This window comes from Myotis yumanensis, unplaced genomic scaffold (assembly GCF_028538775.1).
Source record: "Myotis yumanensis isolate MYYU_CA2020_CCGP unplaced genomic scaffold, mMyoYum1.0.hap1 SCAF_20, whole genome shotgun sequence".
Taxonomy (NCBI): Eukaryota; Metazoa; Chordata; class Mammalia; order Chiroptera; family Vespertilionidae; genus Myotis; species Myotis yumanensis.
Genome location: NW_027223771.1, coordinates 6,055,229 through 6,077,503, shown reverse-complemented (window position 1 = coordinate 6,077,503; position 22,275 = coordinate 6,055,229). Strand labels below are relative to the sequence as shown.

Below are 22,275 nucleotides of genomic sequence, written 5' to 3'. Positions count from 1 at the left end.
TGACAGAGACCAGATGGCCTGCAGAGCCTAGAGTCTTTAGTATCTGATGCAGAAGACAAAGTTGCAGACCCCTTTCCTAAAATATGTACGAGTTCTGAGAGTTGTGGACTCTGACCCAGGGCTCCTGGCTCCCCAGATAAGGTGCTGGTGCCTCGTATGAATTCCTGCCTCCGCTGTGCTCCCAGGGATGGTGAGCACAGCCTCATCATCCCTCCAGCCTCATCGCCCCAGAGCCCAAGGCCGACTCCTTCCTCTGGGTGGTCTCTCCGCCTGGTCTCCGCTGGGGCCTGGATACAGGAGGCCGGTGTGCTCACAGACGCGCTCAGCTGGTACCCGGTGCTTCTGGCGGCCCCAGACTGGAGACCTGCCCGTACTTGTGGGACTTCCCTCCCAGCCGGTCGGGGGGACAGGCCTGCTTGTGTTTACACAGCCCCTTCCAGATGGCCCTGCAGGGAGCTCCTGTGAGCTGCCCCTGAGGACCGGGCCCTGGCGGCGGGCGTGTGTGGCAGAATCGCAGGCCTGCCCTCTATTCACAGCCCTGGCCCACGAGCACGGCGCCAGCTCATTATAGATCTTTGACGTTTGCCAGTATGTGTGGGGTCCTGCTGCCTGGCCCACATGGAACCGCTTCAACTCCACCGAGCGAGCAGCCTCATTTCCGTGCGTTCCGTCCGCATTTGGACAGAAGCAGACCACTTTCTTAAAGGCCCTTTTTGTGGGGCTGGTAGCCCTTGATTTATTTCCTGGTCTTTAAGATACTGTTTATTGATCCGAGGCATTACAATCAAATCTGCTGCGGAAGAATCCGTTCCTTTTCATCTTTATGTTGTCTCCTAACCACTTAAATGGCTATTTAATGTTTTAATTAATTTGGCATGAAGCCTCTGGAAATGATGATGGCAGTTCTCATATATATAGTTTAATTCGGATATCAACGCCTGTTTTCTCTCTCTCACTTTCTCCCTTAAAAATATTTAAGATGGCGCCCAGCTGGTGTGGCTCAGCATGGACCTATGAACCAGGAGGTCACAGTTTGATTCCTGGTCAGGGCACATGCCTGGGTTGCGGGCTCAGTCCCCAGTGTGGGGCGTGCAGGAGGCAGCTGATCCATGATTCTCTCTCGTCATTGATGTTTCTGTCTCTCTCCCTCTCACTTCCTCTCTGAAAGCAGTAAAAATATATTTTTAAAAAATGTGGTGTAACCTGTGGAAACAGGTGTTTTAGGAAGGAAGCAACTCAGTGAGCCCGAGAGCAACTGGAGACCATAGTCTGGTCTGAGACCCTGCCGGAGGTCAGGCAGCACCAAGGGGAAGAGCTCTCGCTCAGAGCTTCACTGAAACTCGGAAATCCGTGCTGATAAAATGGGGCAACATGGAGCACCCCAGAAATGAAACCACCATCCTGGGAGATCTTCCTTGGGGCAATCGGGGGCACGTCCCATGGGCTCCACCATCCAGATGACGTCCTAGCCCTTGGTGACAGCCACCGGGCAGCCGAAGCAAGTAGCTCATCGTGTGTTTACGGGACTTGGCGTCATCTCGCGGTCTCTAAATATTGGCTTTCACAGCACAGAGACTAAACAGTGGAACTTCTCGGAGCTTCTCTGAAGTATGTTCCATGTCAAGAATGACATTTTGACAGGGACAGATCAAACACTCTGTGATGTTTTAAAACCAGACCCCAGTTTTGTGTCAAATTATCCTGGATCGTTACCTTCTAGCCGCCTTCCTTGCAGCTCCGAGCATGGATTTTCCTGTTCAGAAAAAAATCTTCGTTCACCAGCATCCAAACATTGAAATAACGACAGTAACTGTAAGCGTACCCACGCTTCACCTGAAAGGCACCATGCCTAGAGAGAGGAATGCTGCATTGCGTGGAGATGAACACCATTTGTTTCTTACATCCAGGAAGTAAGAATTGAGGCTCGTTTCCTCTCTACCCATTTTCTCCATTTCTCTCTTGTGAGCAGTTGCATTCTTCCTACCCGGCATTCACATATTTCTGAAAAAGCTCTTCTCAGTTAGGCATAATGACAACATCACTGTAAAATAGAGTATGAGACGCTTGAACATCAGCCTGTGATGGGACCTGTGCTGTTGAACAGGCATTTTTCCCTGCATGCATTGACTCGGGCAGCCATGTCTCCGAAAGTGATGGGGTAATTTGATCGGCCACTGTTATATAGATGATCTGTTAGCATAAGGCTTCTACTAAAATATTTACTACTTGTCCCTGAGCTGGCGCCCCATGAGGCAGGTGCAGCGCCACTTACACAGTGATGTGCTTTGTTTCTACCACTTATTTTGTCTGCCCCCCCCCCCCCTTTCTAAAACCACCATCTGCATTTTCCACTTTGAAGTACATTAGTTACTATGGAAACAGTGATATCATTGGTGGGGGTGAGGTTAGTAACATCTACAAGGACAGTTTAAAACCATTGTATTTATGGGTTTGAAATTTATACCGCACTTGGGGAAAATTTCGAGTCTGCTTGCAAGAGCGGCATGCTTATGCGGTGTAGTGATAGCCAGCATGATGCGTGTGCATGTAACAAAAATTAGCGTTTGAGTGTTTTTTAGGTTGCCAACGAAAATATGCCTGAACATGAAGAACAAAAATACAAAGCAAAGGAAAAGGAAGGTGGGGGATTGACATAATGGTTTCAACTGCCCCGGGCTCATGGTTACTGCAGATGCATAGATAGAGTTCCCTGTGTAAGTGTGGTTTTTATAAGTAACGGTCCATTTTTCTCCGGTGAAAACACTGTAATAGGGCAGGCCTTTGGCTTCCTGAGTGACACCCGAGTTCCAGGAAGTGGCTGATTAATTTTGATGTGCAACTGAACTCTTAAGATCCCTAAGAGGTGAGCGAGGGAGCCAAGTCCCCGGGAATTGAGCGGCCTGTGCCCTCGGCCTACAAGGGAAATTGAAATGTGTGCCTTTGGCCCAGACTAGGTGATGCTTTTCTGAGCCTAAGCCATGTGATTAGTTGGCCTGGCAATCTCCTTGTCATGCTTGAGTGGGGTCACCCTGGCTCCTCCCCACAATCACCTTCTCCCCCTCCCTGGCGAAGCCAGGTGCCCTTCTTTTGGGGTCTCCTTTGCAGCCGACCCTGTCATAACCCAAAACCCTTAAGATCAGTGCCTTGAAGTATGGTTGCCTCTCACTGGGGCGTTTGGTTCCAAAGAAGCAGAGAGGTTACCATTGTGTGGGTGGGGTATTACCCAAGGACATTCCTCGGTTGCCTAGAAGGTAACCAGTACATTCAGGGCTCATGCTGTTAAACTGAAACCACGCGGAAGGCCCCTGAGACACGTGTCCCAGGAGAGGGCCCGTGAGGACTGGTGAAGTTCACGTCTGCCGTCTCACGCACACATGCAGGCCCTGCCTTTACCGAGTGGAATGGGAATACACCGTTCTGTTCTTTGAAACATGTATTGTTGAAGCGCTGCATTGGCTTATCTTTGTGTTCCAAGCTCCCAGTCCTGGGCTGAGCACAGGGACCGTGGTGTTCAGAAAACATTTCCTAAACGAATGAATGAACGAGCAAGCAGAAAGAGGTGACATTTACTAACCTGGGACACCAAGGGGCATTTCCAACTGCCACTCCCAGAGCCACTGCATGTGACTTTTCAGCCCACTCTGATTTTACTGAGTCTGTGCAAAAAGCAGTCAGTTCTGGGCTAGAAAAACCTAGAAATTTGTTTGCAATTAGATATCCCCCGGCATCCCAAGGAGCTGTAATAAATATCACCCTGTTCTTTAAGAAGTTGTCAGGCTGCGCTCTTGGTCCTGGTGAGTCAGGGAACAGGCCACCAGCCACGGTGTGGTCCAGGCCGGTGCCGTCCCTGTAAACAGAGAGACTAGCGGCGAGGTCCTGGGAAGGAGCCATGAGCTCCAGCCGGTCAGATTCCAGGCGGGCTATCAGCTCATCTTAATCTGCAGGTTGCCAAATGCTTGGAGACCGGTTGTTAATAAAATAACTCCACCCCTCCCCTTTTTTTCACAGTTGGCAGGATGTGGTCTTGGTTCCACTTTTACCAGGTGCCTGTACGCAGGGTTTGTGAAGTCTGCTTGTCTTGACAGTAAAAAGAAACTTGGTAGCGAGACCCTAGAATCCCCTTTCTTTTTTGCCTTTTCTCTCCGTCGACCGAGGCTCTGTGGGGAATGGCAGAAACCTAGGCTTCTCAGCCCGTTTGGGATCCGAACGTCCAGTCTCTGCCTGGCCCTCCTGCTTCCGAGGCTGGGGCTTGGGTTGAAGGGACCGCCTCGCTTGGCTCACGGGGACGTTTAGAAACCGCCACACAGTCAACATTCTGTCCCGTAGAATTTCCTCACCCAGAGCAGTCCTTTCTGGAGGGATTCCCCTTCTGAGTTATTTGCAATTTTTTTTTCTGCCATTTAGATACCTTTAACATTGCTGTTGATGATAACTTCCAAGTTGTGATTTGTATCTCTTAATAATTACTAGTAGTAGGACGGTTCTTTCACAATTATTCATACTCCCCTAATTATTTCTTGTGTTTTACTGGTTTGTGTTTAGAAACTTTTGTTCCAAGTATGTGTTTTTTTTAAAAAATATATTTTATTGATTTTTTACAGAGAGGAAGGGAGAGAGATAGAGAGTTAGAAACATCGATGAGAGAGAAACATCGATCAGCTGCCTCCTGCACACCCCCTACTGGGGATGTGCCCGCAACCAAGGTACATACCCTTGACTGGAATTTGAACCTGTGACCCTTCAGTTTTCAGGCTGATGCTCTATCCACTGAGCCAAACTGGCCAGGGCTGAGCTAACTCTTCTTATCAGCTGGGAAGCTCATCTCTTGTGCTCCTCTTTTAATTAAGATTTACTTTGCACCCTCCCCCCCTCAGTTTTCCCATCAGGCCAGGTCTGCCTCCTATGGGCCCTGGCTCACCATACCTGCCCTGGGTCAGGATCTGTCTTCCCTGTGGGATGAGTGTGTGCAGTCCTCCAGGGCCTCCTGCCCAGGAGGTCTGCGTGACTGTGAACTTGGACATGGGGATTTGCCTCCTCAGGCTTTGCCCTTCCAAAGAGAGATGTCACAGGCAGGCTCCCAGCAGCAGTTGTTTCGTAGCGTGACCATATTTGTGCGCCAAGTCATCCTGGTGCAAGGACGCCTTCAACGCCCTCCGCCCTGTGGCTGTGTTCTCAGGACCTCACGCCCAACGACATCAGAGTTGTCTGGCTTGACTCCAGACAAGAATTAGGAGGCGATGTGATGGTGCTTTCTGATTCTCTTTAAAGGTTGTGAGGATAAGGGACGGTGGGTATTTAATGAGCCCCAGCAAGATGGCAGGTGCTGACAGCACCTAACATCCTTCATTTCCAACCCGGCGGTTATATATTCTCATTCAGAGCCCGGAGCGTGGCGGTCAGGGCTCCGCTCACAGCTGACAGTGTGGCTGAGGGGAGAAGGACAGGGTTTCTGCGTGTGTCCGTGTGGTGGCCAAGCCTCGCTTTTCCAGTGGACGCCTTGCTGGGTGTGTGGCCCTTTATGGGATGGCTCAGGAGGCAGGTGTCTTTATCTTTGTCAAGCACCCACTTCCTTGGCTCTGGCTTACAGACAGGCTCAGAAATGCTTTGGAGCCTGGCTGGTGTGGCTCAGTGGTTGAACGTCGACCTATGAACCAGGAGGTCATGGTTCAATTCCAGTCAGGGCACATGCCCGGGTTTCAGGCTCCATCCCCAGTAGGGGGCGTGCAGGAGGCAGCCAATCAACGATTCTCTCTCATCCTTGATGTTTCTGTCTCTATCTCCCTCTCCCTTTCTCTCTCTGAAATCAATTAAAAAAAAAATAAAGAAATGCCTTTGAATTCATAGTTAAACAGAACAGGGCACAATGTTTTGTTTTATTCATCAGTATTCCTTTCTCTCATTTAGAATATTGTCATCCCTTTCTCTCCCTTCCCCCCTCCCTCCACCATTGTCCTCATAGTGCAAGATGGCTCGAGCCATTACCTGAGTGTGTTTGGCCCTCCACGCACCCCTGCCCATCCCGTTCCCCCAGCCACAACCCTAAGGCTTTTTAAGTTCCTCTTGTCCCGCCCGGCTGAGACGGCTGTGGCAAACCCTGTTCCCCTCCGCCGGCCGCACTGCCCCCCTCCAGTGACATGGTACCGCCTGAGTACACGGAGCTCTGTGGCAGCTGCCGCCACACAATGCTCATTCTCATCTTGGCGCCTCCGAATGGCCTGGCAGCTCCGGCCATTTAGAGCCCAGCTGGTGCCCGGTTGCTGGGTCACCCTGCAGAGGCGACGTGCCACTTCGGACTAATAAACAGGTTTTAATCCTTGGCCCTTCTGAGGGCCTGCTGCTCTCACCTGTCTTCTGACTGTCTCGTGACGAAAGGCGTGAGAGGTGGCCACGCAGTTTAATGAAACCAGGCGGGAGGCCGCTGCCGCGGTTTTAAATAGCGGCCCTGCCTCCCGAGCTGTGTGCCCTGCGCAAGTGGCTTCGTCTCTCTGAGCCTCTCCCTCCGTATCTCGGAATGGAAGGCAGTAATTCCCGTGCCACACAGTGCGCGCCAGGACTTAATGAGACGATGTTTGTGGAGAGCGCCTCTTCCAGGCCTTGGCAAGCCAAGGGGCCCAGCAGATAATTAACTTTCTTCCCTTTCTCAGCACCTAGGGTCCCAGGCAGGAGAGGAAAAGGCCAAATCAACTTCAAGACATGCTGTTTTGCTCTGAGCCCTTGGCAGGTTTCAGATACGCTTCAACCCAAGTAAAAGAACTTTAATTACGCCCTCGTTTGCGGTTTGGTTTGGACGGGTTATTAACTGATTCGAGAAGACTGCCTGCCCTCCCGCTGCTGCAAAGTGAAGGGCTGGCCGGGAGTCAAAAGCAGAGTCAGTCCTTTCTCCTGGGACTCCCAGTCCCCCTGCCTTGGACACAGAGACGGGGCTGGCAGTGCCATCTGAACGGGGTGTGGTTCAGGGACTGGCCTGTTGAATTAGTGCGGGCGGCTCGCATTCTCATTACATCTTCAGTGTGTGTGTGTGTGTGTGTGTGTGTGTGTGTGTGTCGCCCCTGTGCATACACTTGCTGTGCTCTGTGCTTTCCATTCACTTAATTTCACTGTGTGCTTCCAGTTACACAAATGACAAACGCTTGCCTGTGATTTGCAGCAAACCGCTACCTGGCGTGTTTAGTGTGACTGTAGTCACACTGCCTGGATCCAGTCTCGGCTCCACCTCCTATTCATGGACCCCGGGCATGAGAAACCTTAATTTCTTTATCTGCAAAACAGCCGAGTGACATTGCACTTTAGGAGGATTAATTTGCAAAAGTGCCTGCTTAGCACACAACCTGCTTCAGAATAAGTGCTCAGTAAAAATTGCTTGCATTAATATTAGTAATAGGTAATGTCTGAGCATTTATAATAGGGGTGGGGAACCTTTTTGTCTGCCAAAGGCCATTTGGATATATATATATAACATTATTCATGCTCCATACAAAATCATCAACTTAAAAATTGTTACATTTGGTCAAGCATTTAATTAACTCACCCCTAATGGCTTGGCAGGGCCAGACCGAATGATTTCCAGGGCCTTCTACTGCCCGCGGGCCGGAGGTTCCCCACCCCTGATTTAAGATCACGGAACAAGTATATTATTGCTAAATGAACATTGTCGGTTCTCTGTACAGCCATCCCTGTTCTTCCCTGACTAAGGTGGTAACATTCGAGCTGCGACTCCTTTGATAAAAGTAGTTCTGTGTTGTCACAGGGAGGGATTGTGGGGTCCTGCTGTCAGTGGAAGGGCATTTGCAGCATTTTGTGGGGTTCACAGTCCCATTTGCCTCCCCTTAGGCTGTAACTCATTGCTCAGCTCCTCTCCCAGCCCCTAAGTTGCCCTGGGTCTCTGGTCCTGAGCTCACAGTGCCTCTCCTTACGCCCATGGGTCATTGTGGCCATTGGCACTGGTGGCAGGTTATGCCTTGTCAAATACAGTGCTGGCTTCTTTTATGAATTTACTAGCCTAGAACTCTTAATCCTTGGGTGGGTATATAAAGGCTGGACCCGCCCTAGCCGGTCTGGCTCAGTGGATAGAGCGTCGGCCTGCAGGCCAAAGGGTCCCGGGTTCAATTCCAGTCAAGGGCATGTACCTTGGTTGCAGGCTCCTTCCCGGCCTGGGCCCTGGTTGGGGCATATGCAGGAGTCAACCAATTGATGTGTTTCTCTCACATCAGTGTTTCTCTCTGTCTTTCCCTCTCTCTTCTACTCTCCCTAAAAATTAATGGAAAAATATCCGCAGGTGAGGATTAAAAAAAAAAAAAAGGCTGGGGTTCTCTTTTCTACTGTATATAAATCTCCAAGTTAACACACAGCTTCATAGAGTCCGAGACCCAGGATGGGGCAAAAGTAGGTTTACAATGATCTATAATAATAAAAGCATAAGATGCTAATTAGAACGGACATCCTTCCGGATGACCTTCCAGACGAAGCCGGGGCTGCGAGGGAAGCCCAGATCCCGGGTGCCTGCTGGCAGCCAGAGGGAAGCCCGGGTCCAGAGTGCCAGAGGGAAGCCAGTGCCGGCAGCCAGGGGAAGGAAGGCCTACTCTTGCACAAATTTCATGCATCGGGCCTCTAGTTAATAATAATAAAGAATAAACTGTTTTGTGAACTCGCAACTGTAAACCTTCTTGTGCCCCACGCTCTGTAGTCCCTACCAAAAGCAAACTCAGGGATGTTCCCCTAGAGCAGGGTTTGGCTGATGTGTGAGGAGCCCGAGAGTAAATGCTTTGGGCTTTGCAGGCTGTTGCTCTCTCCCGAGCCCTCAGCTCCACTGGCAGCAGGAAGGCTGCCGCGGTGACTGAACAGACGGGGTGGCTGTGCTCCAGTGCAGCTCTGCTTACAAAGGCAGGTGGAGCCGGAGTGTTGGCTGGAGGACCATCACGCACTGACCCTTGGCCTAGAGAGTGGAGCCACCCTCGGGTCAGTCCTTAAACAGTGTCCTAGTGTCGCAACGAAAGGACAAGCTGCCTGCCATCATGGTCCCTCTGACGCTGGTAGGGTATGATTTCTAAATCCCACAGCAGCCTTACAAGGGGCTCAGATTTCTGTCTCACAAGTGAGGTAACAGGATCCAGGAGGGGTGTGCCTGGTCTTAGGAGATGATGTTCCTGGAAGTGAGCGTGTGGATGTAGCAGTGAGTCATGGGAAGCATCGGGGCAGAGGTTTGAGTCACTGTTTGCAGAAAAGCACCCCAAAGGCGGAGCTGACTGCAGACCCTCAGAGCCCAGAGGTGTCTGCAGGGGCCCTGCCCCGCACCGCACGCTCTCAGCCAGGTGTCAGGGAATTGTCACAAAGGAGGTGGACAGACCTGTGAGCGAGGCAGAGAGCAGAGAGCCCTTGCCCATTGAGGCTTAGAGGAATTTTCCGATCAGGCACCTGAGTGCAATGAGCAATAGAAGGGGCTCGTTTAAGGAATGCCTCCTTCAGGATCTGTTTGGTGAGGAGACAGCCTTGTCATGACCTGAGAAAAGATGGTTTAGGCAGCCTGGCCATCATGGCTCAGTGGTTGAGCGGTGACCTATGAAGCAGGAGGTCACGGTTCGATTCCTGGTCAGGGCACATGCCTGGGTTGCGGGCTTGATCCTCAGTGTGGGGCGTGCAGGAGGCGGTCGATCAATGATTCTCTCTCATCATTGATGTTTCTCTCCCTCTCCCTCCCTCTCTGAAATCAATAAAAAAATATTTTTAAAAAATCAAGATGGTTTAGGCAGAGGGAGCAACAAATTGTCTTTAAGTTGGGACTGTGTTTGGCCTATTTGCAAAATCGGAATGAGGCCAGTGAGGTTGGAAGGGTGACACGGAGGATTGTGGAGGACTAAACTTGGAGAGGAGGCCTGGTGGGGTTTCTCACCTTGAAGCCTGTGGTCCGGGGTTAGGGTTTTGTTCCGGGTGCCATGGGAACCGTAGGACGATGATAGGTCAGTGATGGCGAACCTTCTGAGCTCGGCGTGTCAGCATTTTGAAAAACCCTAACTTAACTCTGGTGCCGTGTCACATGTAGAAATTTTTTTATCTTTGCAACCATAGTAAAACAAAGACTTATGTTTTTGATATTTATTTTATATATTTAAATGCCATTTAACAAAGAAAAATCAACCAAAAAATGAGTTTGCGTGTCACCTCGGACACGCGTGTCATAGGTTCGCCATCACTGTGCTAGGTGATGCCTCCTGTCCTTCAAGTGTCTCTTTAATTGCCTGGGTGGTGGGGAGGAGCAGTGCAGGGTGGTGGGAGCCCAGGGGAAGGGACCTTGGTGGCTGGGACACGGACGCCTGTACAGTTGGGATCCACCAACCAACGTAGAGCCGACGGAACTTGCCGATGGATGGATTGGGTACACGCTGAAGGTCAGAGAGGGTTTTTTGTGCCCTCCTCCCCAGGGTAGCTAGACGGTGAGACTGGGTGTTTGGCTGAATAAGCTCCCCTCCCCTCCCCCCTCAGGAGGCTGCTGGGAGCCTTGTGATCCCAAGGCGGGAGGTTAGAGGCGGATAAAGCGCGCAGCCTCAGGCACTGTTTCTCTGACTTCACTGTGCACATCACCTGGGGATCTCATTACAATGCAGGCCTGGGCCGGGACTGCGAGTCTGCATTTCTGAAATGCTCTCAGGCGATTTCAGTGATGCCTGCGCTTGCGCCCACTTTACCCAGCCAGGACTGGTTCCCTATTACACGCTCCTGCCCAGGGGCACGAAGCAGGGACCCCCGGTGCCTGAGTGTCTCGGGAGCCGGCTGTGGCTAGCGGAGTGCAACTCGAGAGTCAGAGACGCAAGGTGGAGGCTGTTTCACTGGACCCCATGGGCATCCCGGACTGTGGCTGCGAGTCCTCTCCAGGGACTCACGGAACTTGCTCCCTGCTCCTTGCCTGTCCTTTGGGGACAGAGCTCCTCGGCAATTATTTCACAGCCTGTAGCAGTGTAGGCAGATCTCTTCAGGGTCAGTCTCCGCTAGTATATACGAAGGGATGTGATTTACATGAAAAAGGAGCCTTTAAAGCAAAATGACCTGTGGGCAGGGAGGCCTGTGACTTCCAACGTATAAGCCGAACTGTGTTATTAACACAATTAACACAATGCATTTACTTGGTGTTTGGGGGGGTAGGGGGATGAGATATTAGCCAGGGATGACCTGTTTCAGCAGAGAGGAAGTTGGACTTTAAAGCAGGGCCTCAAGAGGTGGGTCCATTTCTTAATGAAAAGGGAAAGGAAGTGAGAGAAGTTTAATATGATGCATCCCCCCCGCAGGGCATTAGTATAAGCGAGACCTCTTCCCAGGCTGTGGCATTTAGGGCTGTTTGGAAATGCATGTACTCCCTTGTCGAAGGGGCTGGCTCAGCCGTATTGATGGTCCCGGGCCAGCGCACAATGCTTTATGGAGGCAGGATTCCATACGGAAGCTTTTTGTAAATGAAACCAACGTTTGATTACTGGGAGAAAATGACTGTGACTTTTCATCTGGTTTTCCCGGCCAATGCCATTGATTCATGGTGCTTCTAGGAGCTCTTAATCATCGGGCCCATTTCATTTGATATGAGATATGGAAGCTATTTTCTTGACTCCTCCAGTCTAAACATTGAGGGTTATTGTACTACGCTTGTACTCTGGCTTTCTTCTGCGTAATCTTTTGATTTCCCACGTGCTATGGCATTTGTCATTACAGGTTATTAAGCTATCATGTGGTATTTTGCATTTTTATTATGTTCTTCACCTCTAATAAATGCAGATCTTCCCTTTAGAGCCCGCATGGATATTTTTTTTAAAAAATCTTGGCCCCCGTCACCAGTGCACAGAGCGAAATGCTGTCAGCGAAATGGAGTTAGGCAATATCCACTTTCTTTTTGTTTTTTAAGTATGTTTAAAATGTTTTCACTGATTTCAGAGAGGAAGGGAGCTGGGTAGAGAGAGATAAAAGATAAAAACATCAATGATAAGAAAGAATCATTGAGTAGCTGCTTCCTGCATGACCCCTACTGAGGCTCGAGCCTGCAGCCGGGGCATATGTCCCGAATGGGAATAGAACCTCCTGGTTCATAGGTCGATGCTCAACCACTGAGCCACACCGGCCAGGGCAGAAATCTCTTTCTTCAGACTGTGTCTGGTCCCCTGCATTTTTGTTGACTGCTGAGGAAATCATTTAATTCCTATTGTTCTTGAAGTTTCTGTAATAAAAGACACCTGGCACCCCATAAATTGTGAACTGAAAAATAGTCTGAAGTTTTTGTGTGAAAGATGCTAACCACAAACTATTAATAATCGTCGGCCTGATGTCAAACTTTCTGATGTAAAAATGTACAGCTCGGCAACTGAGTGGAAGAAAATTGTATTAGTTGTACCCGGTAGAGATGGGGAGCTTTCGTTTTTCATGATGGACCACTGAGCTATAGAGAAAAATCAATCACGAGATTTGTAAGTGGGAAGCAAGTAAATTTAGAGATATATTTTTTTAAAGAAGAGAATCATAAAATGCTACTACACATTCTGGTAGAATGAACTGAACATAAGATTTCATTAAATATAAAGAACAATAAAATAAGGTTTCCGATGCGCTTGAGGGCCATTCAGGGAACCGAGTTTGGGGGAGAATAGATTGATGAGAGAGACTACGAAACAGGGTGTAGAGGGGGAAACAGTCTGAGACAGAGGCAGGAAATCGCAGAGGCAAAGAGAGACGGAGGCCTGTCTAGGGAAGGCCGGCTGAGGTGCTCACTCTCAGGGTGACCAGAGGAAATGATGGTGCTTCTGTTAAAGACACGGGTGCGGATGAAGCTGGTGGGCTTCAGGGTCCTGCTGCAAGGATGCGCATGTGCAACCCCCGGCATAAGGGCAGAGCCAGCGACGAGGTTGAGCAGGGCTTGCCCCGCATTTGAACCTGTGGCGACTGCGAGGTCAGATCTGCCATCTGCATGCTGCGCAGGGAAAAGGCGTACAGGCGCCCAAAGTTCACGGCTCATGTGTGGCTCTCAGAATCGCTCATGGATTCCCTGGGCCCCTCCCCCCACCCCCTCATGCACACTGATGCCACTGGTGAGGGCTGGAGTCCAGAGCCAGGTCTACATTAGAGATTCTCCATGTAATTCTCACTCGGCTTTTAAAGAAAAACGGTTGTGAAGTTACACCCAGGTATCTGTCCTGTGGGCCTACTACAGGCTAACCAGAGATAAAGCGACCTTGACCCGCTGACCTTGAGCCAGGTCAGCGATCAGTTTGCCACCAGGGCACTTGCAGGAGGTGCTGCTGTGTCATCTGCTGGTTCTGCAAACTTGGGCTCTGGATTCGCCAGTGATGCCTTGTGTGTCCCTTTCCCCTGTGCCATGAATTACTCAAGGGGCTGCTGTTCTGATGAAAAACAAACCCACATAAGGTGCCTCGCAGGATGAAATGGCTGCTGCGGCTGCAGGGAGGGGCCAATTACAGACACATGGGTAACGTGGTTTCCCATGTTATTATTGACAGAGCCTGGGGCCGAGTCCAGCCCTCTGCATGTTTGGTTCAAGTTTGATGGGAACCGGCTATAGTACTCATCGTCTGTATATTGCTGCTTTGTGCTGGGGTGTGTGGAGTAGTTCCTACTGAGACCATGTGGTCTGGAAGCTGAAAATATTAACTCTGCCCCTTTCAGAAAAAATGAGCCCTCCTCTGTTCCAGACCCGTGGGTCCTCTGTGTGGCTGCAGTTTTTTAAAAAATATATATTTTTATCGATTTCAGAGAGGAAGGGAGAAGGAGAGAGAGAGAAACATCAATGATGAGAGAGAATCATTGCTCGGTTGCCTCCTGCATGCCCCCTCATGGGGATCGAGCCCACAACCTGGGAATTGAACCCTGACCTCCTGGTTCATAGGTCGACACTCAACCACTGAGCCACACCGGCTGGGCTGCATGACTACAGTCGTGTCGGAGGCTGATGTCGCCTGGACTGGGCCCACACCTGCTCCCCTTCCTGACACAGCCCTGCTGCTAGGCATGTGGTGTGAGGCTGCAGCTCCGCCAGGTCCCGGGCAGCCTGCTGGGCTCTGTCACATCTCACACCCCCCAGAGCAGAAGTGTTGTATTAGGGGCCTCTCTCCCGCAGACACCTTCTCTGACGCCCTGCCAGCACTGCCCTGCCAAGGCGCCGTTTCTCAGCAGCTCTGTTGAAATAGCTGCCTGGGCAGTTTCTGCTCACTCCCTGCTTGGCAGCGATGCCAGCGTAACGCTGCTGATAGATGGCTCCTGCTCAGGAACCTCCCTGGGCTCCCCATTGACTTCCAAATCCAGGGCGGGCCTGCCTTCAAGGCCTTTCCATCTCAGGTGACTCCTCACAGTGCTCTGGGATCAAAAGGTCCTTCCCTCCCCAGGGGCTGTCTGAACTTTCCTCCCACCCGCCTCTGATCTTTTTGTTTTTTTAAATATATTTTATTGATTTTTTACAGAGAGGAAGGGAGAGAGATAGAGAGTTAGAAACATCGATGAGAAAGAAACATCGATCAGCTGCCTCCTGCACATCTCCTACTGGGGATGTGCCTGCAACCAAGGTACATGCCCTTGACCGGAATTGAACCTGGGACCCTTCAGTCCGCAGGCTGACGCTCTATCCACCGAGCCAAACCGGTTCCGGCAGCCGCCTCTGATCTTTGCTCTGGGAATGTTGGGGCACCCCCTATGCCCCCTGCAAACCTGATACCACCCAGTTCATCCGCGTTGTATCACCGACATGTTTTTGTTCTCCATGTGCAGGACGCTTGATTCCCTGGAGCCCTGTGCACTCTGTCATATGCCCCTGATTAGAGGCTGTGCTGTTCTGCGATGGTCTTTCTGTTCTCCTCAGACTGTAAACTCCCCCAGGCCAGGCATGGTCTCCAGTCATAGTTAGGTTTCTGGTGTGCGCCACGAAGCAGGCATTGTGCTCGGGATGGAACCGGAAGTCACCCAGAGCATGCGCACCGGTGTACCTACTGTGTACCAGCTGCGGTCGCATAGCACTCACTCAGACATTGTCCCACACCCCACAGATGTGAAAACAGGCTCACAACACTTGACTTGGCCAATTGCTGTCAAAGCTAGATTTTTTTTCTCCTTTTAAAAATAATTTTAAATTAAGGCTTCAACTAATGTAATAAAACGTGCAAGTGGATCCATCGTAAGAGTTTAAGTCGTTGCACTGTAAGACATGCATGCACGTCTGTGCCCACCATCTGTCAGAGGCAGATTTGAACTTGAGGCTCCTCTGTCCTGATGCCACACTGATATGACCAGGTTGCACTGTTGCAAACATCCATGCGTGTACACCCTCTGCAGTGTCCATGCACACGGTCTGCGCACACATACCTCCACCTGCCTGGGTGGGGGAGCTTTGAAAGCATTCATGCCCGGCCCAGCTCTCCTAGGTTACATTTTGCAGCGGTTCTCAACCTGTGGGTCGCGACCCCTTTGGCGGTAGAACGACCCTTTCACAGGGGTCGCCTAAGACCATCCTGCATATCAGATATTTACATAACGATTCATCACAGTAGCAACATTACAGTGATGAAGTAGCCACGAAAATAATTTTATGGTTGGGTCACAACATGAGGAACTGTATTTAAAGGGCCAGAAGGTTGAGAACCACTGCATTAGAGTCCTGTGTTTCAATTGCCCCCAGGTGATGCTAGTTCAGGTCCAGGCCCCGCTGAGCAAGGCAGAGTAAGAAAGCGAGAGGGCTCATGGGAGCAATGAGCTTCCCGTACTGCTCCTAAGATATTGCCTTCTTACTGCGTCCGGACAACCCTGGCCCTTTGGAAGGTGAGCCATGGCCTCTGGGGCCTCCTGCCCTCTGACATTTGTGACAGCGTGATCTGACGGTCTCCCTTTTGGGCTGGCTCCATCTCTGCCGCTGGCCTGACAGTGCTTCAGACACCCTCAGTACAGCCCGCCTTTCCCATTCAGGAGAGCGTGGCTATGAACTGGGAATGAGGGGGTGCTGTCCATGGGCACCTAATTTAAACACCAAGCTCTGTAATCCCACGTGGGCTGGGTTTGCTGCAGAGGGAGGTCAGGAGAGCAGAGTTCTCAAATCAGGGCCCCTGATGAGCACATGGGCATCACCTGGGAGCTTGTGAGAACGAGCGGTCTTAGAGCCGGTCCAGACCCGCCCCTGCCCGCACTCTGTGGCTGGAGCCTGCAGGCTGGGAGCCTCGGATGATTTTGCTGCCACCGAAGGGTGAGAACCACAGCTCTAGGGGGACGGTGAGTACACGCAGGGCCAGTGGCTTGGTCCTCAACCCCCAGTGGGCATCAGAGACCCCCGGTGCTTTGTAGAACCTCAGACGCCCGGACCTCATCTCAGGGTCGGGGAACCTGGATTTTTGTGAATTCTCAACCGAGGGTGTTTTCGCATTGATTTCTTAGGGAGAGTGGAAGAGAGAGGGAAAGACAGAGAGAAATACCGATGTGAGAGAGGCACATCGATTGGTTGCCTCCTGAACGCGCCCTGACCAGAGCCTGGGCCGGGGAGGAGCCTGCAACCAAGGTACATGCCCTTGACCGGAATCAAACCCAGGGCCCTTCAGACCGCAGGCCGACGCTCTATCCATTGAGCCAAACCGGCCAGGGCGGGGAATCTGTATTTTTTTAACCATGTGCTCTAGGAGATTTTGAGATACACCCCCCGCCCCCCATTTCTTTTTTTCTTTCTAATGGTTGCAGTAGAAACCTGATAAATAAGCATTCTTTTAATAATGACTTCATACTCACTCGGCACAGGGCAAGGACACTTCCACTTTTGTTTTCCTCCCGTAGTTTCCTCTCCTTGGTCTCCAGTGATCAAGCTGTTTTCCCTCACTTCTGTTTCCCATTAAGTAAGATGGTGGTTCCCTTTAGCACCACCTCCTCCTTGATGGGTTGTCGCTGCCCATAAAAGCCAGGAGCGAGGCCTGTGGCCTCCTGCATGCTTACTTAGCCCGTCTTCTCAAAATCGTGCTTTAAGTGACTGAGGACATTAGGCTCTGATCTAATTGATCCACAAAACATGATCCACATGGGCGTCCCCGAGGCTGAGGCAAGGAGGTGAAGGCCCCACTGCCTCCTGTCACCCCTGCGGTCGCCCTGCCAAGAGCAGGTGGGAGGCAGGCCTAGCCGCAGGCCCCGGCGTCAGTCTCTCTAAAGAGCTGCTTGTTTTTCTTTCGCCCACAGCTGTCCCTACCCCTCCACCCTTATCTGTCATCGTTGATGTCCATACCTGCGTGATATTTCATGACAGGGCGCACCTGCTCAAACCGAGCGGATGCTGTGTTTGCAGACATGCTGCCAAGTATGTATGTCGTTAAGCCTCCTGGCAGGAATGAAATTGGGCTTCTGCTCTAGCCTTGCCCACCCGCCCACCCTTTCTGCCACCCTCACTGTCCTCTACTCTCAGGGTGGAGGTCACTGAGCTGCAGACCCACCGGACTGATCCTGGTGACTCTCGTGTACCCAGGGGACCTGCCTAGGTGGGGTCCCTGCTTGTTTCTGCGTCCGGCCTCTTCTGGGCATCTCTGGATTCACCACCAAGGCCTGGGTGAACCCCAAAGCCCCCACCTCCCAGGCCATGGGGTTCCCTCCATCATTGCGTTACTGATGATAAGCCTTGGTTAGAGCTCATAGGCCAGCGGTTCGCAACCTGTGGGTCGTGACCACTTTGGCGGTCAAATGACCCTTTCACAGGGGTCAGCTAAGACCATTCTGCATATCAGATATTTACATTACGATTAATCACAGTAGCAAAATTACAGTTATGAAGTAGCAACAAAAATAATTTTAGGTTGGGGGTCACAACATGAGGAACTGTATTTAAAGGGCCAGAAGGTTGAGAACCGCTGTCATAGGCCATCATGCTTGCTTGTGTTACAAAGGAACAGGCTGAATGAATGAAGCCTTTGTTTTTACCCCCTAACCGTTGCCAGTACTTGGTGTTTGAAAAATAATAATCTAGCCACACACCTAGGGCTGGCCTTGACTGGCTTAGAAAGCACAGTGGAGCCTGGTTGGTGTGGCTCAGTGGTTGGGCCTCGGCCTATGAACCAGGAGGTCACGGTTCAATTCCCTGTCACTGCACATGGCTGGGTTGCAGACTCGATCTCCAGTGGAAGCATGCAGGAGGCAGCCGATCCATGATGCTCTCTCATCATTGATGTTTCTATCTCTCTCTTCCTCTCTCTTCCTCTCTGAAGTCAATAAAAAAATATATTATATAAAGAAAGCAAGCACAGTGGAAACGGGCATCAGATTTGGAATGCAGGTGACAGGGGTACTCAGCTGTCCTGTCACCGGTCATACATGGGGGCGGGCTGTGTCAGTGTTAGAATGCTGCTCGACAGAGCTCCCAGGACCAGAGCTGGAGGGTTGGGCAAGGAACGTGTGTTGTGTTAGCTCACAGAATCCCCTGGGGCTCCTTAATGCATCCCAGGGCCCAGGTGTCTCCCAGACCAATTGGTCCGAAACTGCGAGGGCCCAGCCACCTGAAACTTCTAGTGCCCGGGGAACCTCAGGGCCAGCGGAGCCTGTCTGAATGTGTGCAGTTCTTTTTTATAATGAAAGCAAATAGAACACATGTGTGCTGATATCACAGGTGTACACAGGGTGTGCGTGTGGGCACATGTGCCCGGGCACTTGAAGAGTTTGCGGCTGCTCATACATTTGGAGGAAGGCTAGATCCATGCTAGGCGACATGTTCATGCCAGGTGTCATCTCTTCCTTGGATTTCTCTCTGTGGTGACTAGAGCCTTATCAGGCCAATAGCAGAGAGTAAATATTTGTTAAACCAATGGAAGGCGGACAGGGATACAGAGGTGGGGGAAAGCATAAAAATATTCCTTCCTAGGGGCCTTGGTGGGGCTATAGGGCATAGAACAGTCAGGAATGAACTACCTGGCGGCCTCTAGGGACATCTATATCCTTTGGAAATCTCTAGAAGAAAGCGAGGGCTACTGCTTATCCTAAGGAGCTCAGCTAGCTTGCCCAGGTTTTTGTTTCATTTTATTTATTTCCTTTGGGTCCTCCCAGATGGGCTTTGTAAATAAATAGGCTCGAGTTGGGAGCATGAAGGCACCGTGACTTCTGACTTTAACAGGATGTGAGGGCCCTGAAGTGCGACGGAGTAAGGGAAGGTATGCTTCTTGGGCAGAGGCAGGACGTTTCTGGAAGGAAAGGGGCCCAGAAAAACTTCTCTGCCAGTGAGAAAAACTTCTCTAACCATGTGATTAGCTTTATCATACTGAGTAAACACTTATTGGACCCTTAGGGTTTAAATCCCGTGCACAGGTGTCTTTTTGCATCTGGTACAAACCTCCAGTGAGGGTCGAGAGGGGCAGGGGTACCACGGGGCCAGAAAGGGCTTCCCCCGTGGTGTCCACCGGGATTGACACTGAGATTTTGTTTGGCACCTGCAGGTGAGCGTGCTGACCACCCTGGAGCGGAGGTTCAACCTGCAGAGCGCCGACGTGGGTGTGATCGCCAGCAGCTTCGAGATCGGGAACCTGGCGCTCATCCTCTTCGTCAGCTACTTTGGGGCACGCGGGCACCGGCCGCGCCTCATCGGCTGCGGGGGCATCGTCATGGCCCTGGGGGCGCTGCTATCCGCCTTGCCCGAGTTCCTGACCCACCAGTACAAGTACGAGGCCGGCGAGATCCTCTGGGGCGCCGAGGGCCGTGACGTCTGCGCCGCCAATGGCACAGCCAGCGACCAGGGGCCCGATCCTGACCTCATCTGCCGCAACCGGACCACCACCAACATGATGTACCTGCTGCTGATTGGGGCCCAGGTGCTCCTGGGCATCGGTGCTACCCCCGTGCAGCCCCTGGGCGTCTCCTACATCGACGACCACGTGCGGAGGAAGGACTCCTCGCTCTATATAGGTAGGAGCCGGCCAGCGCCAGGCGTGGTTCTCTGGTTCATGCTGTTAGTAACGTGGGCGTGTTGAGAAAGGAAGGAAAGGTGGGCCGTGAACTTTGTATTTTTCCTGAGCCACTGGTTCTCACAATTGGCTTCAAAACACAGGGATTTTGAGAGCTCATGTCTGAGTGTCACCCCAGGAAATCTGGTGTAGTTGGGTTGGGGTGCCATCTGGGCTGAATGCTTTTTTAAAAAAAATCTCACCCGAGGATATTTTTCCATTGATTTTCTATTTATTTTTTTATAGAGAGTGGGAGAGAGAGGGAAAGACAGAGAGAAACATCGATGTGAGAGAAACACATCGATTGGTTGCCTCCTGCACTAGCCTGGACCAGGGCCCAAGCCAGGGAGGAGCCTGCCACTGAGGCACATGCCCTTGACCGGAATCGAACCCGGGACCCTTTGGTCTGCAGGCCAATGCTCTATCCACTGAGCCAAACCAGCTAGGGCCATAATGCATTTTTAAAAAGCTCCCCAGGTGATGCCACTGTGCTGAGTTTGAGCATTAGAGACTCGAGGGGGAGGCGTGGTCAGGAGTTTTGTGTTTATTTACCTGCTCTTCTGTGTGCCTGTGAACTTGGGGCTACCTGGGAAGACTTGTACTCTACTCGTTGGCATTTGTTATCATTCAAAGTTGGTGACTTGAAGTAATTTTTTTCTGTAACGGGGGTATGTGCTGAAACTGGGTATTTCGGAAGAAATAAGGTGCATGTGAGTTTTTAAAAATTGCTTTGCGCCGTATGCGTTTCTGATATTTTATCCTGGAAGGATGGAAGCCATTTGCAGAACGGGGCTAAGGAATATCTAAGTGGCGATCTGTTCTTATAGGAAATGGGTGTGTCTGCTCTTGGCAAGGTGGCATGGCTCCTTGGTTGTGTCACTGCCCTTGGGTCGTGTTGCAAGGTCATTTGTATGGTGAAGGCTGGCCTGCGTAGCATCTCCACCCCTTGTTTGCCAAGTAGAATTTTGTTTTCCACAAGCTGTTGGACTGTATGACACATCCCGTCCCCGAGTGCTAAGCTTTGAAAAAGTTACCTCTGCTGGCGGAAGCTTTGCGCCTCCCAAAAGCAGTGCGCCTTGAGCTATGAAGTTTGTTATAATATGGAGGGTTAGTTACCATAGAATTTGAACAGAATTTGACACCAGGCTTCCTATCTGCCAAGCTTCCAGCCACCCAAGCTTTCTGAGCCAGGAGGGCCTGGGAGGGTTATACGCCTCAAAGCCGATTTTCCTCTGGGCCTCTCGGTCCCCGCTCTGCAGGAGATGCTTTTGGTGAACAAATATGTTATAAGCGTATGTGTCAGTCCTCTGCGGGTGGGCTCAAGGTGAGGAAGGTAGTACCTGTGAGCTTGGTCAGGACCTAACCATGGGCTGAGAAGTAGAGGAGGAGACTGCTCAGGCCAGACATGGCCTGTTCCTCTCCCCACGTGGCGAGGGACTTCCATGATTGTGGCTGAAGCTGGGGAGAGGGGTTCAAGGAAATCATGTGCATTTTGTTACTTTTATTTTTTAAAAAATATTTTTATTGATTTCAGAGAGGAAGGGAAAGGGAGAGAGAGAGGGAAACATCAATGATGAGAGAGAATCATTGATCGGCTGCCTCCTGCATGCCCGCTGGTGGGGATTGAGCCTACAACCCGGGCATGTGCCCTTGACTGGAATTGAACCCGGATCCTTCAGTCCACAGGCCGACACTCTTATCCACTGAGCCAAACCGGCTAGGGCTGCATTTTGTTACTTTTAAAGCTTGAGTGAAAGCCACTCCATGTGACTGTTGCAGACGAGGACATGGGCCACAGCCTCGTCTCCTGAGGCCCAGCAGGACAGTTGGTCTCTGACTTGACGGATGCTACCCTAGGACTCCGGGAGAGATGCTTTCTGGCAGTGACAACAGCAAGTAGATAAATCAGAGCGCAGAGAAGGAAACAGAGAGTGAAAAGCTGAGTTCTTGTCTCTAATGATAGAATCAAATAGAAAAATGTCTCCCCAGGTACCTCCTCAAGTCATGGCTGTGCTCAATCACGTCTGCTTGGGGCTTCCTGCGCAGGGCAGCAGGCTCAGCGCTCTCTGGAAGTTTCCATGACAAGGGGGCCTGTGTCTTTTCCCCTGCATTGGATGGGGCCTGGTTGGTGTGTGCAAAGCTTTCGGGTGGGGAGGCATTTGGTTTTGGGTGTGGGAGGTGGAGTGTGGGCAGAGGGGCCTCTGAGCCTTTATCTGTAGGATTTGCTGTGAGTCTTTGTTAGGAAGAATGTTTCGGCCAGATTTCTGCTTGGACCCGTTTCTTCTGTGGTAGTTAAGCAGGCAGAGAGCATCTACTGTTTGCATGGTGCATGGGCATCTCGGTGGCTCTGGTCCATCTG

The 22,275-nt window shown here is 51.2% G+C and overlaps 1 protein-coding gene across 2 annotated transcripts in view; it reads left to right on the top strand.

Annotated features, from left to right (window-relative positions):
• Positions 1-22,275, top strand: part of SLCO3A1 (solute carrier organic anion transporter family member 3A1) — a 155,530-nt gene that overhangs the window by 16,218 nt on the left and 117,037 nt on the right. For both annotated transcript variants that reach the window (XM_070400307.1, XM_070400306.1), the window contains exon 2: positions 19,413-19,878. In XM_070400307.1, coding sequence (XP_070256408.1) covers positions 19,413-19,878 — 466 coding nt within the window. The remainder of the gene's footprint in view (positions 1-19,412; positions 19,879-22,275) is intronic.